Below are 11,934 nucleotides of genomic sequence, written 5' to 3' on the forward strand. Positions count from 1 at the left end.
CTAACTTCTTGTAATTTGGGGAGATATTTGGATAAGAAGCAAATAAATATGTTAACATGTGGCCTTTTAAATTAGCAAACAGTGACATGCTGCTTTTTATTGACATGTACTTTAATCAAGTCTTTAAATAAATTAACTTTCATATTATCTGTCAAAGTTACTTAACAGAAGCACTAACTAAGGAAATCAAAATACTGTTACTTTTGTTGTTGGCAGGTCATTATGCATGGGAGAGGCAGAGGAGTAGCAGGCCAGATGGGCCGAGGACGCTTGATGCCAAATAAACAGAACCTGCGAGTGGTGGAGTGCAAACCTCAGCCCTGTGTTGTGTCAGTTGAAGGGCTTTCTTCATCAACTACTGATGTCCAACTGAAAAACCTGCTGATGTCAGTAGGACCCATTCAGGTAGGTCAAGCTCGGTTTATAATTTTTGTGCCAGAAGTCTTTCATTCTAGAAAACTCAGTTAATTCTCTGACACTAAATACATTATTTTTATTGACAATTACTTATATTTGAAGGAATTTTTTCCCACTTTTTGAATAAAATGCCACAAACATAAGCATATAATGAAGTGTTGTAATCATGTCCAAAGAAAGCGTCTTTAGTTATTTATTATCCTTGTTTTTTATTGTCGGTTTACTAATTCACAACATTCAGTAATTATTGTTAATATAAGTTAGTGAGGCTCTTTTGTGACGTTTAGGTCTGATTCTTTAGAATCACTAATTTTTTAAAGGATACTGTAAAGTGATTTTTTTTTTAAACTGGATGATTTTTAAATGATCAGTTTTCAGTAGTATATTCTGATATCATAGCCAGACTTTAAAAAAACCTTTTTTTTTTTTTTGGAAGGATTTATTCAAATTTTTTACTTCGTGTTATTTAGAAAAGTCTTTTCAGCAGCAGTTTGTGAACAAGCCCAAGAACCATACCAAATATGACCCAGCCTAACTCTTGTGCCTATTTCTGTGCATGCACTTCCTGCTAGTGTATGCGACTTATCAGCTAAATAGTGACGATGACTTTAAGCAAAAGGGGAGATTTTCAAAATGCCTATTGAATTTAGAAGCAGAAGTCCCATTGATTTTCACTGAGGAATAACTCTGAAAATATCCACCAAAGTGCTGTGAAATACACAAAGCAAACTTAAAAAAAAAATGGATTCTTTTCCCCTATCTTATCTTTCAGTTTTAGTAATTTCATGTGTTCCTTGTAACTCTAGGAACAGAATTTGCAGACAGAAATACAGTTGTCATATTGATGCTATTTCTTGGCTTTGAAACCTTTTGAGTTAGGTTATACTATATCGTTGTGTATCCTAGAAAACAGATGTCATAAGGAGGTATGCCTCCATCTCAGTTTCCTTCTTTATTAAATGGGACCCTACTGATTTACCTATGTCTGTAGTTCTGAGAGACTTAACTTTGGTTTGTAAAAAGCTTTGATAAGTGCTACTGTATATGATTAATTATAGTGTTTAAAGAAAACATTGTTAGGTTTTTCTGTATTTGCATACTCAGAACATTCACACACAATAATTTGTCACTTCATCTCCTACAGTACTTTGTACAGAAATTATTTTAAGCCATTCATTGTGCCTAAAATCCTGCACTACAAGGAAGTAAAAGTAAGGGTGGCATTTGCACTATTAAATTGGTCTGCTTCATTCAATTTCTAAATGTAGGTGTGAGTCCAGCAATTTCTGTTCTAGGGTGTGATGAAAAATCAGAAAACTCTGTGCTGCATTATCTGATTTGTGCATGCAGAGTTTCCATATAAAGAGTCAGTTTTGAAGCACATTTACTCAATTTTTACTTGCTTACTCCTGTTTGAGAATATTAGTAGGAAATTAGCATAAACCTTGCTGTGGAATTATTCAGAGTAAAGAAAACTTACTGTGAACGTGCTGGAAAACTTGTTCACCGCTTCCTATTTTATATCAAATACCACAATCGCTTGATTCCTAATGCAGTGTCACAGCACAGTCTTGCCGAGAAGGGCTCATCTACAGTATGGAATTTCTTACCATTTTTCAGCAGAATCCGATAATGTGGTACAAGTTTGTATGCCCAGGCTAACCAATTGGTAGAATGGATGCAGCTGCACCATTGCTGAAAAAAGAATATTTTTTAGTATAGCTACACCTTCTAGTAACGATTGAGCGCTGGCATTACATCAGGAATCTAAAGGTTATGGTATTTAATAAGAATTAGGTTAGCAGTTAGTAGCAAAAGCACACCTACATTTGAGTTTACACCATTGCTGGGAAAAACAGGTCAGAATTTTCCAGGTGTAGATATGGTTGAGAGTGGTTAAAAGGCGGGGCGGAAGGGAAGAGGGAGAGGATTGAAAGGATGGGTATTGTACAGAAGCCTGTTGTATAGAATACCTGCTGCTTTTCATCTTCAAAGTACTGTAGTGATATTAACTAATCCCCACAACAACCTGATGAAATATCATCTGTGTTTACTGATGGGGAAACTGAGGCCAGTAAGTTCCTAGGCTGCAAAGAAAGTTTGTGAGAGCTGGAATTGAAAAATGTGAGAGTTTAAATTGACATTTTTCATAGTAATGACCCATGTTCACAGGGATGCTCCCTTAATTTTGAAAAAGAGGCTAGAAACCCCAAAGAGAATGAATCTTGGCTAAGTTTTCTTGTGATCTTGACTTAATATTTTTATTAGCATCTGTGCTCAGCACTGTGCAAGACAGAGTTGTGCACAGAGGAATTTGGAATTTAAATAATTTAGAGGGCGAGATGAGCTTGGGAGCACCAGAAGAGGGGGATGTGTGTTTAAACATTTTCTACCTCCTGTTTCCTTGCTTTCTTATTCCTACTCTCTCTTCCTTAAAAATGTGGATAGAAAAGGCATTTGACACATGTTAATGGCTGTGGGTAATACAGACTTGGGCCATTAGGAGGGATCTGAACGAACAGAGGAAGGGGGCTCATTGCACAGAGATTGGAGGTTTAAAAGGCCAGAAGGGCAGTGATGCAGGAGAGGGGCAAAGGGAAGGTGATGCAGTACAAAACAAGGTCCTAGTGGATCAGTATTGTGCAAATCTCTGAAGACCAAGTTGAGAGGTTTAAACCTGATACACTGTGCACGAGTGATTCAGACAGGAGACTGACATGATCTGAATTAGCAGTTGTTTTGGACAGACTTTGGGAAGATGGTCTGGGTTTCAGGGAGGACGACGTTCCGGTAGTCCAGGCAGGGGGTGGCCAGGCCATGGACAAGTATTTTAGCTGTCAGAGATAAGAAATATCTGATTTTTTTTTCCCCTCAACATTGTGGAGGCTTGATAACACATGGATGTGTCAAAGGGGAAAGTGGTGCCAGGGTGACCCTGAGGGGTGAGATCCATAGTGACAGGGAGGCTGGAGTTGTCCTCAGCAACAGAGAAAGGTGGAAGTGGAGAGGATTTGGGGTGGAAAAGAAACTCAGCTCATTTTGGCCATGCCAAGATTTTGCTGGCAACAGACTGCACCAGACAATATACCAGAAAAACATTTGGATACATGGGAGACTGGTCAAGTGTGATAAGCTAGATTTGTGAGCCCTCATCATAGGAATGATAGTTGGAACCATGTGAACAGATGAGATCACCCAGGGATAAAGTATAGAGGAAGAAGAGCGGGGACCAACGACAGAGCCCTGACTCCACTAGAAAGAGGGAAAGGGAGAAGAAACTCCTGAAAGAACTGTTAGGTAGGAAGCAGACTGAGAGGGAGGGAGGGTGAAGAAGGCCAAGAGAGCACTGGTGCTGAAAAGAAGAAAATCACCTGTACTGAAGGCTGCAGGAAAAGCAGGGGTGAGGTGAATGGAGTATTGGTCCCACAGCTCAGCCAAGAAAAGTTGTTAGAAACCTTGGTAACGGTATTTTCAGTGTAGTGAAGCAGGGGCTGTAACAACAGCCTACTCAGATTGCTTAGTTGTGGAGAATAGAGAGGATATTAGGTATTTCTGAAGGCAGTGGGATATGCAAAAGCTTTGACTTTGGGTAGGTCTACACTTACCTCCAGGTCCGGCGGTAAGCGATCGATCTTCTGAGATCGATTTATTGCGTCTTGTCTAGACGCGATAAATCGATCCCGGAAGTGCTCGCCGTCGACGCCAGTGCTCCAGCTCGGCGAGAGGAGTACGCGGCATCGACAGGGGAGCCTGCCTGCCGTGTCTGGACCCACGGTAAGTTCGAACTAAGGTACTTCGAATTCAGCTACATTATTAACGTAGCTGAATTTGCGTACCTTAGTTTGAAATGGGGGTTAGTGTGGACCAGGCCATAGACTTGCCTGTAGCAAAGTAAACACTTTCCCTAGCAAGTGAGGGACTTTTACCATCAGTTTCTATAGAGCCTGTGATGTTAAGTTTGTTGGGGGGGGGGTGTTTCTGGCCCTTACAGTGAGCAACAAAACCTACCAAATCTATGTCAGATGTAAGCCACTGTTCCCTTCCTCGGTCAGCAGGCCACCCTGATAAGGGGTGTGGACTGCCTGAAGTCCAGTTCCCTTGCCCTAGAGCATTGCCTGAACAGTCCTTCCTCTGGGATAAGGGAAGGAATTCTTCTGACATCCCATGGACTCTACAGGAGCAGAGCCACTCCATGACCACTAGTCCATCCTCAGTGCTGGAATAGTCTCCCGAGTAGTGGGAAGTGACTCGTGTATCCACATAACAGTTGATCCGCTTCCCCTCATTCCCAGTTGCGTAATTGCCCTGCAGCTGGGCTCCTGGCTTCGCAGTGGTGGCAAATAGAATCAGTCTGGGTGGTACCTACTGGATAATTTGTTAGTCGGAATACTGTAGTGTGCTTTTACATTCCAGCGAAGTATTGTCAGATTTGGTTGCTCTCAGATTGTGGAGGAAGCAGAGCAAGTCCACTGCCATGCCTCAGAGACCTGCCATGTGTAAAAGCTTTGACTTTCTTTTACCCTGGGATTGCACATGAATTTTAGTATCAGGATACACCAACAGGCAGCTGGAAAATGAAATTGAAAAATGAATCTAGTTCTCTGCTCCCTCTCAACATTGCCATCTTAGATTTCACATTTAGGATAGTTATGCTGTGAATAAGGGCAATAGGTCAGATCTGATAAGCTGGGAACAGTTGAACTCTGAGGTAGGAGGAGGTCAAGAAGGTGTATGCAGTTCGTGGAAAGGGAGAATGCACCATCATTTTTCATCCGGACTCGGGAAGCAGGGGGGGTAATTGTTTTATTCCTTCACATGAATGTTTGAAATGCTTCCTCCATCCTGTCTCATCACTGGACTTCTCACTTTCCCTGTCCCTCTGTAAAGCTGCTCTGTTCTTAGAACAGATGGAAAACCATGACCATGATTCCAGGGATACTGAAAAATGTAATAAAATGCTTTAGGCTCCAGCATAGTTATTGAATCAAGTGCTCTGTTTAAAAATAAATAAATAAATATATAAATATATATATAATAATTAAAATACAAAAAATGCTTCTTTTTGAATATTGTCCACTGTCCTCTTCATAAACTCTGCCGAGTGGAAAGAATCAATAAATCAGCTATTTGGCAGTTTTTAAATAACATGACATTAAACTAGGTCATAATCAGAGTGAGGAACTACAAGATATGCATTGTTTTACATAATCACACTTTTTAAGTGTTTGAAGGTACAAAAGGCTCTCAGGAACTATTGTGTGTTTAAAGCACAGCCTCATAGGCCTGGTGCCAAAGTATGTTGTAATGACATTCAACACAGTTATCGCTATGTAGTAGTGCTTACTAAAGTAGATTGTTAACATGTTGAATTTAAGCAGACTTGTCTGAATTGGATTTATTTTTGGATTGCCAAGATCATGAGTGTGTCTCATTTTTCCAGCACTACCCTGAAGGTTCCATGTAGTGCTACCTTAACCTGTCTAAGGAGGCTTGATTGCAGCTAGTCGTTACTCTTCTGTATCTGTTGGGACTGTATGGGAGACAGGAAATAATCACGTGAGAGAAATCAGATTGTTCCAGTCACCAAATAACTTGAGTAATGATGGACCATTTTAGGCAGCAATTCTGTAATAACCTTTAATCAAATATTTCCTTGCACCAAGTGTTTCCCAAAATAGACCATGAGTGTAGACTCCTAGCACTGCTTTATTAAGAGTTAGGATTAGAAAGTTTTTCTCTTGCCATAAAAATAGTTTTTCATGATTGTATGTAAATACAGCTCAGGCTGGTGTAACTCTAGCCATACTCTGAATAAGTTTCAGAATTGTATCCTGATCTCTCTTACCGTTCCTTTTCCAGTTTTAGAAGGGGAAATGATTGTGCTTTGTTAATGCATCCCACTTAGCTTTCTTAGAGTGATGGCACTACCTAGTGCTCAGTCACAGTAATGGCAAGTTTTTCAGTAGTTTTATTCAAAAGTGCTGATTCTGTTTTCTGAGCTGAAACTTATAAGTGACAATGACAAATGGGGTAATGATAGATGAATAATCCCAGCCCATGGGGTTCTTATAGTATCAAAAAGGTTCATTTTAGAGTGTGACATTGCACACAAGTCTGGTGACCCATTTGTTCCTCTAGGCTGTGACAACCTTGTATGCTGTCACAACTGAGAATTTTTACTGTCTCCATTAGCGCACTCTGGGAGCAGAGATGGTCACCCCTGCCATAGCCTCCCCATCCTCTTCCCTGGAGCTGGAGGAGAAGGCTGACCCACCAGGGGCATCATCTGGAGTCTGAAGTTTTGAACCAAGCTTTCCTGAGTCAGGAATTCCCTGTGTGTGTCTGAGACAGAGACACTAGTTGGTTTGGGGGTCATGCTTTTTTTCCATCCCAACTTTTTTTTTAAGCAGCTGCAGTTTTGCTTCTAGAATCTGTTGCTAGCAATAGACTGAAAATCCTATGTAGTACATAGAGATATTGAAGCAGTGAGAGTGTCGAGGGGGTAGCATGAAAAGAGAGAGAGAGTGGCAAAGGGAAAGGGTAGCAGAAAGGAAAGAGGTCAGACACAATAGGAGAAGAAAAGGCAAATGTATTCTGGACCAGAATCCGTGCTGCTTGTCACTCTCAGGAAGTGGTGGAACAATAAAAGAAGGCTGAGTTATGTGACCTAAGCTGAGGGAGAAACTAAAATAGAATCTGATCCTTTTAAAATGTTCCTGCTGTGCTATCACTTCACTTATTGGAGAACAGGTTAGATCACACACCAGCGTGGAAGTTCATGCTTTATTCTAGTGTAGATCATTTCCTGCAAGCTTTTATCTCTTGGGCTGCCACCTCTCCTAATCTGCCCCATTCACAAAGCCACACCGACTCAACAAGATCTGCAGTCACTGGTGAACTGGTACATGTACAGTTAATATTAAAATCCATTTACTTTTTACCAAAATCTCTCCTTTTTACTTTACTTTCTTTGTCTATATATGGCTCCCATCAGTGAATTAGCTGAACGCCTCCTATCTGTGCTTCCGTTTCCTCCACTATCTGACTAGTCTCCTGTTCCCACCCTCCATTGTCTCTTCTCTTCTCCCTCCTTGTTCAAGTACCTCATATAGGAAGCTCTGGTCTGACCAGTGACTCTTAGCTGTGTCCCCATTGACAGATCTTTTGCATCTAGTCACCAGGCTTCCCCATTCTGGTTCAGTGGCCCCTAGTGGAGACTGCTAGTTTTGCTGTTCCCTCCTTACTAGCTGCTTTGTACACGTGCCTTGGATCAGCTGTGAGCCTGGACACTTGTAAATGAAATTTTAAGGCAGGAGAAGCCAGTGTAACCAGCAATCACTCTGTAGACCAATAGTGCACACGGCCACTGTTAAAGAAATGTTGATGTAGAGAATAGTCCCTTTAAAATGCCAGGGATCAGATTGGATGGCCCATGTTGTCTTTTCCAGCCCTACTGTCTGAGTTGACGCTAAACATGAGCATTCCTTAGGCCCTGGCAGTGTTTCTCGGTGATTTTTCTTAGAAAATGATGTTTTCCCTACAATTTGCTCACTAAAATAATACATTGTAAAATAAAGGTGATGATAAAATGAGTTATCAAAGCACCAGTGATTTTAAAGTACTGGTTATTTGTACTTTTCTTTTGCACAAGAATTCTGTACACCCAGCTCTACCCATCAGTACACGAGGTACGTTTACTCTGCTAACAAAAAACCAACAACTCCCACCTATGGCAGCAAGTCTGAGAGTCTGGATTATCTGACTCGGGCTCATGCTAGGGGGTTAAAAATATCAGTGTAGAAGTTTGGACTTGGGCTGGAGCTCGGGTTCTTTGACCCAACACCTACAATGCTATTTTTAGCCCTGTAGTGTGAGCCCCTTGAGTCTGAGTCAGTTGATCCAGGCTCAGAGATGCGTTGCCATGGGTCTTTTTTTGCAGTGTAGACATACCCAAGGAAGCAAAAGAATGGGCAGTCAAGATTGGTATTAACCTCTGTCCTATAGCCACCTAAGTCCCTTTGCTTCTTCTATATAGCAAACATGGAGTCTTATCTGAGCTTTTTGTTTGGTTCTTATCTAGGAAATGGAAGATAAGTGGGAGAGGAAAAGTGGGAAGGTTTGTGGGAGCAGAGGATGGGAGGGAAAGATGGGTAGAAGAGTATCATTCTTTGGTGCCAGCTGGCCACTGAGCTGCTTTCAGGACAGGACAGTCATGCTGCCTCCTCCCCTGTCATACTCTGTTACAAGTTGTTTTTGTTAACCTGTGAGCACTTCTGCAGATCTCGCATGGTATGCTGGCAACCTCGTCTGTACAGGACTTCCAGCTTCTATTCACCCTCCAGCCACTTTCGTTCCTGGAGAGGTTAGAGGCAGAAGGCTTCTGCTATATTTTCTACAGTGGTAAAACACCGTCTGAAATGTATGGCCTCTCTTCCCTGGGATTAATGGAACTGGTTTTTGGTTTTTTTTCCAAAGTGTGTGTGTTCTCCACTTTTCATTACACTCTGGTTTATTGACAGGTTTCAAGTGGAGCCATTCCCGTCACCTCCAACTCCCCTCCCTGTTCCTCAGTTTCCCAACCAGTTCAGTTGGAAACAGGTTTTTTACTGCTGAGTGTTCCTAGGGTCTCTCTTATCCCATGGGACAGACAGGGAAAAGAACAATCTGCTGAAAAATATCAACATACATAGTTCAGGCTTTCAGGTGAATAACTTTGAGTCCCTGTTAGCCTGAATTCATTTTTCTTCAACAGAGTATCAGTCACATAGGCTTAACTGTTGATGCAATTCAGATTGTTGAGCAGTGCTAATCTATAACAAACAATGGTGATCTCTTAACTTTATACATTTCTCAATCTTAACTATAACAGTGCTATCACCCCATTATAATACACGAGTGCTTCCTATGGTACATCTGTGACTGTGTCATCTTCCACCTCCAACTGTTTTTATAATACAGCTTTGGAAAAAAGACAGCTTCTTCTGAATTTTCAGGGCTCAGAGCTTTTGTCTTCTGCACCCTTCAGGAGAAAGGATGGATAAGGGTTTATAGAGCTGCAAAGTCTCTCAACTGAACTGAATTGGCTGGCCAGCCCTCCTCAGTCAGATGTATCAAGCTTAATCTCCTCCATCTCTCATAGATCTAATTTTAAAGGCACTTGATCTGTAGGCCAGGGATGTGTCTTCACTTTCAGGAGAGGAGATGGGTGGGAGGTAAATGATCAGAGTTAGAAAGTGCTTCTAATTCCCTTTGGGGGTGATTCTGTGTGTGTTTCCAGGAGTTGGTCCATTGTAGGTCCTTCTTAACTTTTTCTGAATGATCCTGCTCCATTTCCTCTGGATCTGTTGTAGTAGCAAATCATTTGTGTCTGAGATGGATCCAAGAGGAGGGCCTTCATCCTCTGCTGCTCCATCCAATTAGGCCAAGTTATCCAAATGAAGAGTATGTTCCTTGAAATTTGAATCTGTTTCTTTTGAACTCCTAAAGTCAGAAGAAATCTAGTGCTTGAGACTAGAGGTTGCTGAAGAGTGACTGGACTTCCTGTGTAGCTCAGTGCAGCAGTACCTAAGCCACACAGGAGGCAGAGCTGCAGAACCAAGCTGCCATAGGGGGAATCCAGCTAGCTGTTTTTATGAAAAATTACTTTCTAGGATTGGTAGGGTAGTGTGAAAAGAAACCAACAAGTTTTTAAAATTGTACTGGATAGCTATATGATATTGGTTGTGCGGAGATGGTAGATTATAAATAGATGTATTATAGTGAAACATAGATAGGCATTGAGACTTCATATTATGAGTAACTACTGTCTTTATATGTGCAAGATACATCACTGTATAACATATGGATAGTACTGGGTAGCCCTGATACACAAAAGAAGCAAAGTGAGCACTTGAAAATGTAAGGGATTTATTTATTTATTTATTTATTTATTTTACATGAAAGAAAGTACACGGGTGAGGGAGTGGGACTAACAGTTCTGAAATGCTTCCTAGGGAGTTTTGTACAAGTCAGCTAGATAATTGTTAAAAGGAGGAGGGAGTTTTTAATAGTGGTTTGGACAGAAGTCTAAATAAATTTGTACAGAGAATGCTGAAAATAACAACTTTCTTGTGAGGTTATTAGAATGGGTGTGTGTGTGTGTATATACACACACATATATATATATGTACACACAAACTCTTATGAGAAGGAGTTATATATACTAGTAATGGTTAGTTTTGGTGTAGAGCTGTCTTTAGCAGGGAGACAAAACTAAGGCTATTACATTGAATATTATAGCAATGTAATTATGATATACAGATTAATTAATTATATGTGTATTTTCCTAGCACCTGCATTTGGAATCCAAAAAGCAGAAGCTGGTAAAGTAAGTTTTAGGATAACAAACTTTTACAAAATTATGGGATTCTAAACTTCATAGTATAATTTTTTTTTTAATACCATAAGGCCTGATACACCTCTACCTCGATATAACACGACCCGATATAACACGAATTCGGATATAACTCGGTAAAGCAGTGCTCCGGGGAGGTGGGGCTGTGCACTCCGGTGGATCAAAGCAAGTTCAATATAACGCAGTTTCACCTATAACGCGGTAAGATTTTTTGGCTCCACGAGGACAGCGTTATAGCGAGGTAGAGGTGTACTGCATTTTTCTTGTGCAAAAGTTTCATTTTATTCAGAGTATCACTGTTAGCTTCAGTAGGAGCGTGACCAACCTAAGTTTGTGTATCACCCAACATTAAATGTATGGAAGATAATGCAGTAGATTAATATGGTAACATGTCATCTATTGAGACTTCAACTGAAATGCAGTTCAAGTCAGTTCAATGGAACTGTTTCCCTAGTTGGCGTTAATTTGTTTCATACAACTCATCAGTGATTGAGAAGATTTTCTAACTCAGGGCTAAAATAACAGGTCAACACTAAAGTGCACTGTCAAAATTGCATGCAGACAACCTGTACCTGCACTGTGTGTGGTTATAGCCCAGTGGTCCCCAAACTGTCGGGCGTGCCCCCCTGGGGGAGCACAGACGAACATTCAGGAGGGCATGGCAGGGCCCAGGCCAGCCTCAACAGGGGGCAGGGAGGGAGCACTACCCAGCCCTGCTCTGCCCCCAACTCCATTCCAGCCCCGCCTGCAGCCACAGCTGCCGCCCCGGCTCCCGGCCTCCACTGCAGCTCCGGGTCCTGGCCCCAGCTCCTGACCACAGCTCTGGCTCTGCTCCTGAGCCCACTCCCAACCATGGCTCCCAGGAAGATGCAACAGAAAAAGTTTGGGGACCGCTGCTGTAGCCAGTGCCATCAGTCCTTAGTTTCCTAAGCAGAAAGTTCATAGTTTAGGAAGAAATAAACTGAAAAAATATTACCCCAAAACCAGAACATAACTGATTTTTTTACCAAGTTTTCATTGGTGAATTGAACAATCCCCACAAATCTGTTGGGCTGTGACATAAGTACACATGAATTTTTTTTTAAATAAAAGGCAAAACAAAATACATTTGAAGCTAAGATGCT

The 11,934-nt window shown here is 41.3% G+C and overlaps 1 protein-coding gene across 9 annotated transcripts in view; it reads left to right on the forward strand.

The window, feature by feature from the left end:
• RBM33 (RNA binding motif protein 33) overlaps window positions 1-11,934 on the forward strand; it is a 145,419-nt gene that overhangs the window by 118,360 nt on the left and 15,125 nt on the right. For 7 of the 9 annotated variants that reach the window (XM_024100986.3, XM_065582738.1, XM_065582739.1 and 4 more), the window contains one exon: window positions 217-405. In XM_024100986.3, the coding sequence (XP_023956754.1) occupies window positions 217-405 (189 nt within the window). Of the gene's footprint in view, window positions 1-216; window positions 406-10,745; window positions 10,784-11,934 lie in introns of all 9 variants that reach the window. The other 2 variants (XM_042859126.2, XM_065582737.1) reach the window with 1 other exon arrangement.

This window comes from Chrysemys picta, chromosome 2, assembly GCF_011386835.1.
Source record: "Chrysemys picta bellii isolate R12L10 chromosome 2, ASM1138683v2, whole genome shotgun sequence".
Classification (NCBI taxonomy): Eukaryota; Metazoa; Chordata; order Testudines; family Emydidae; genus Chrysemys; species Chrysemys picta.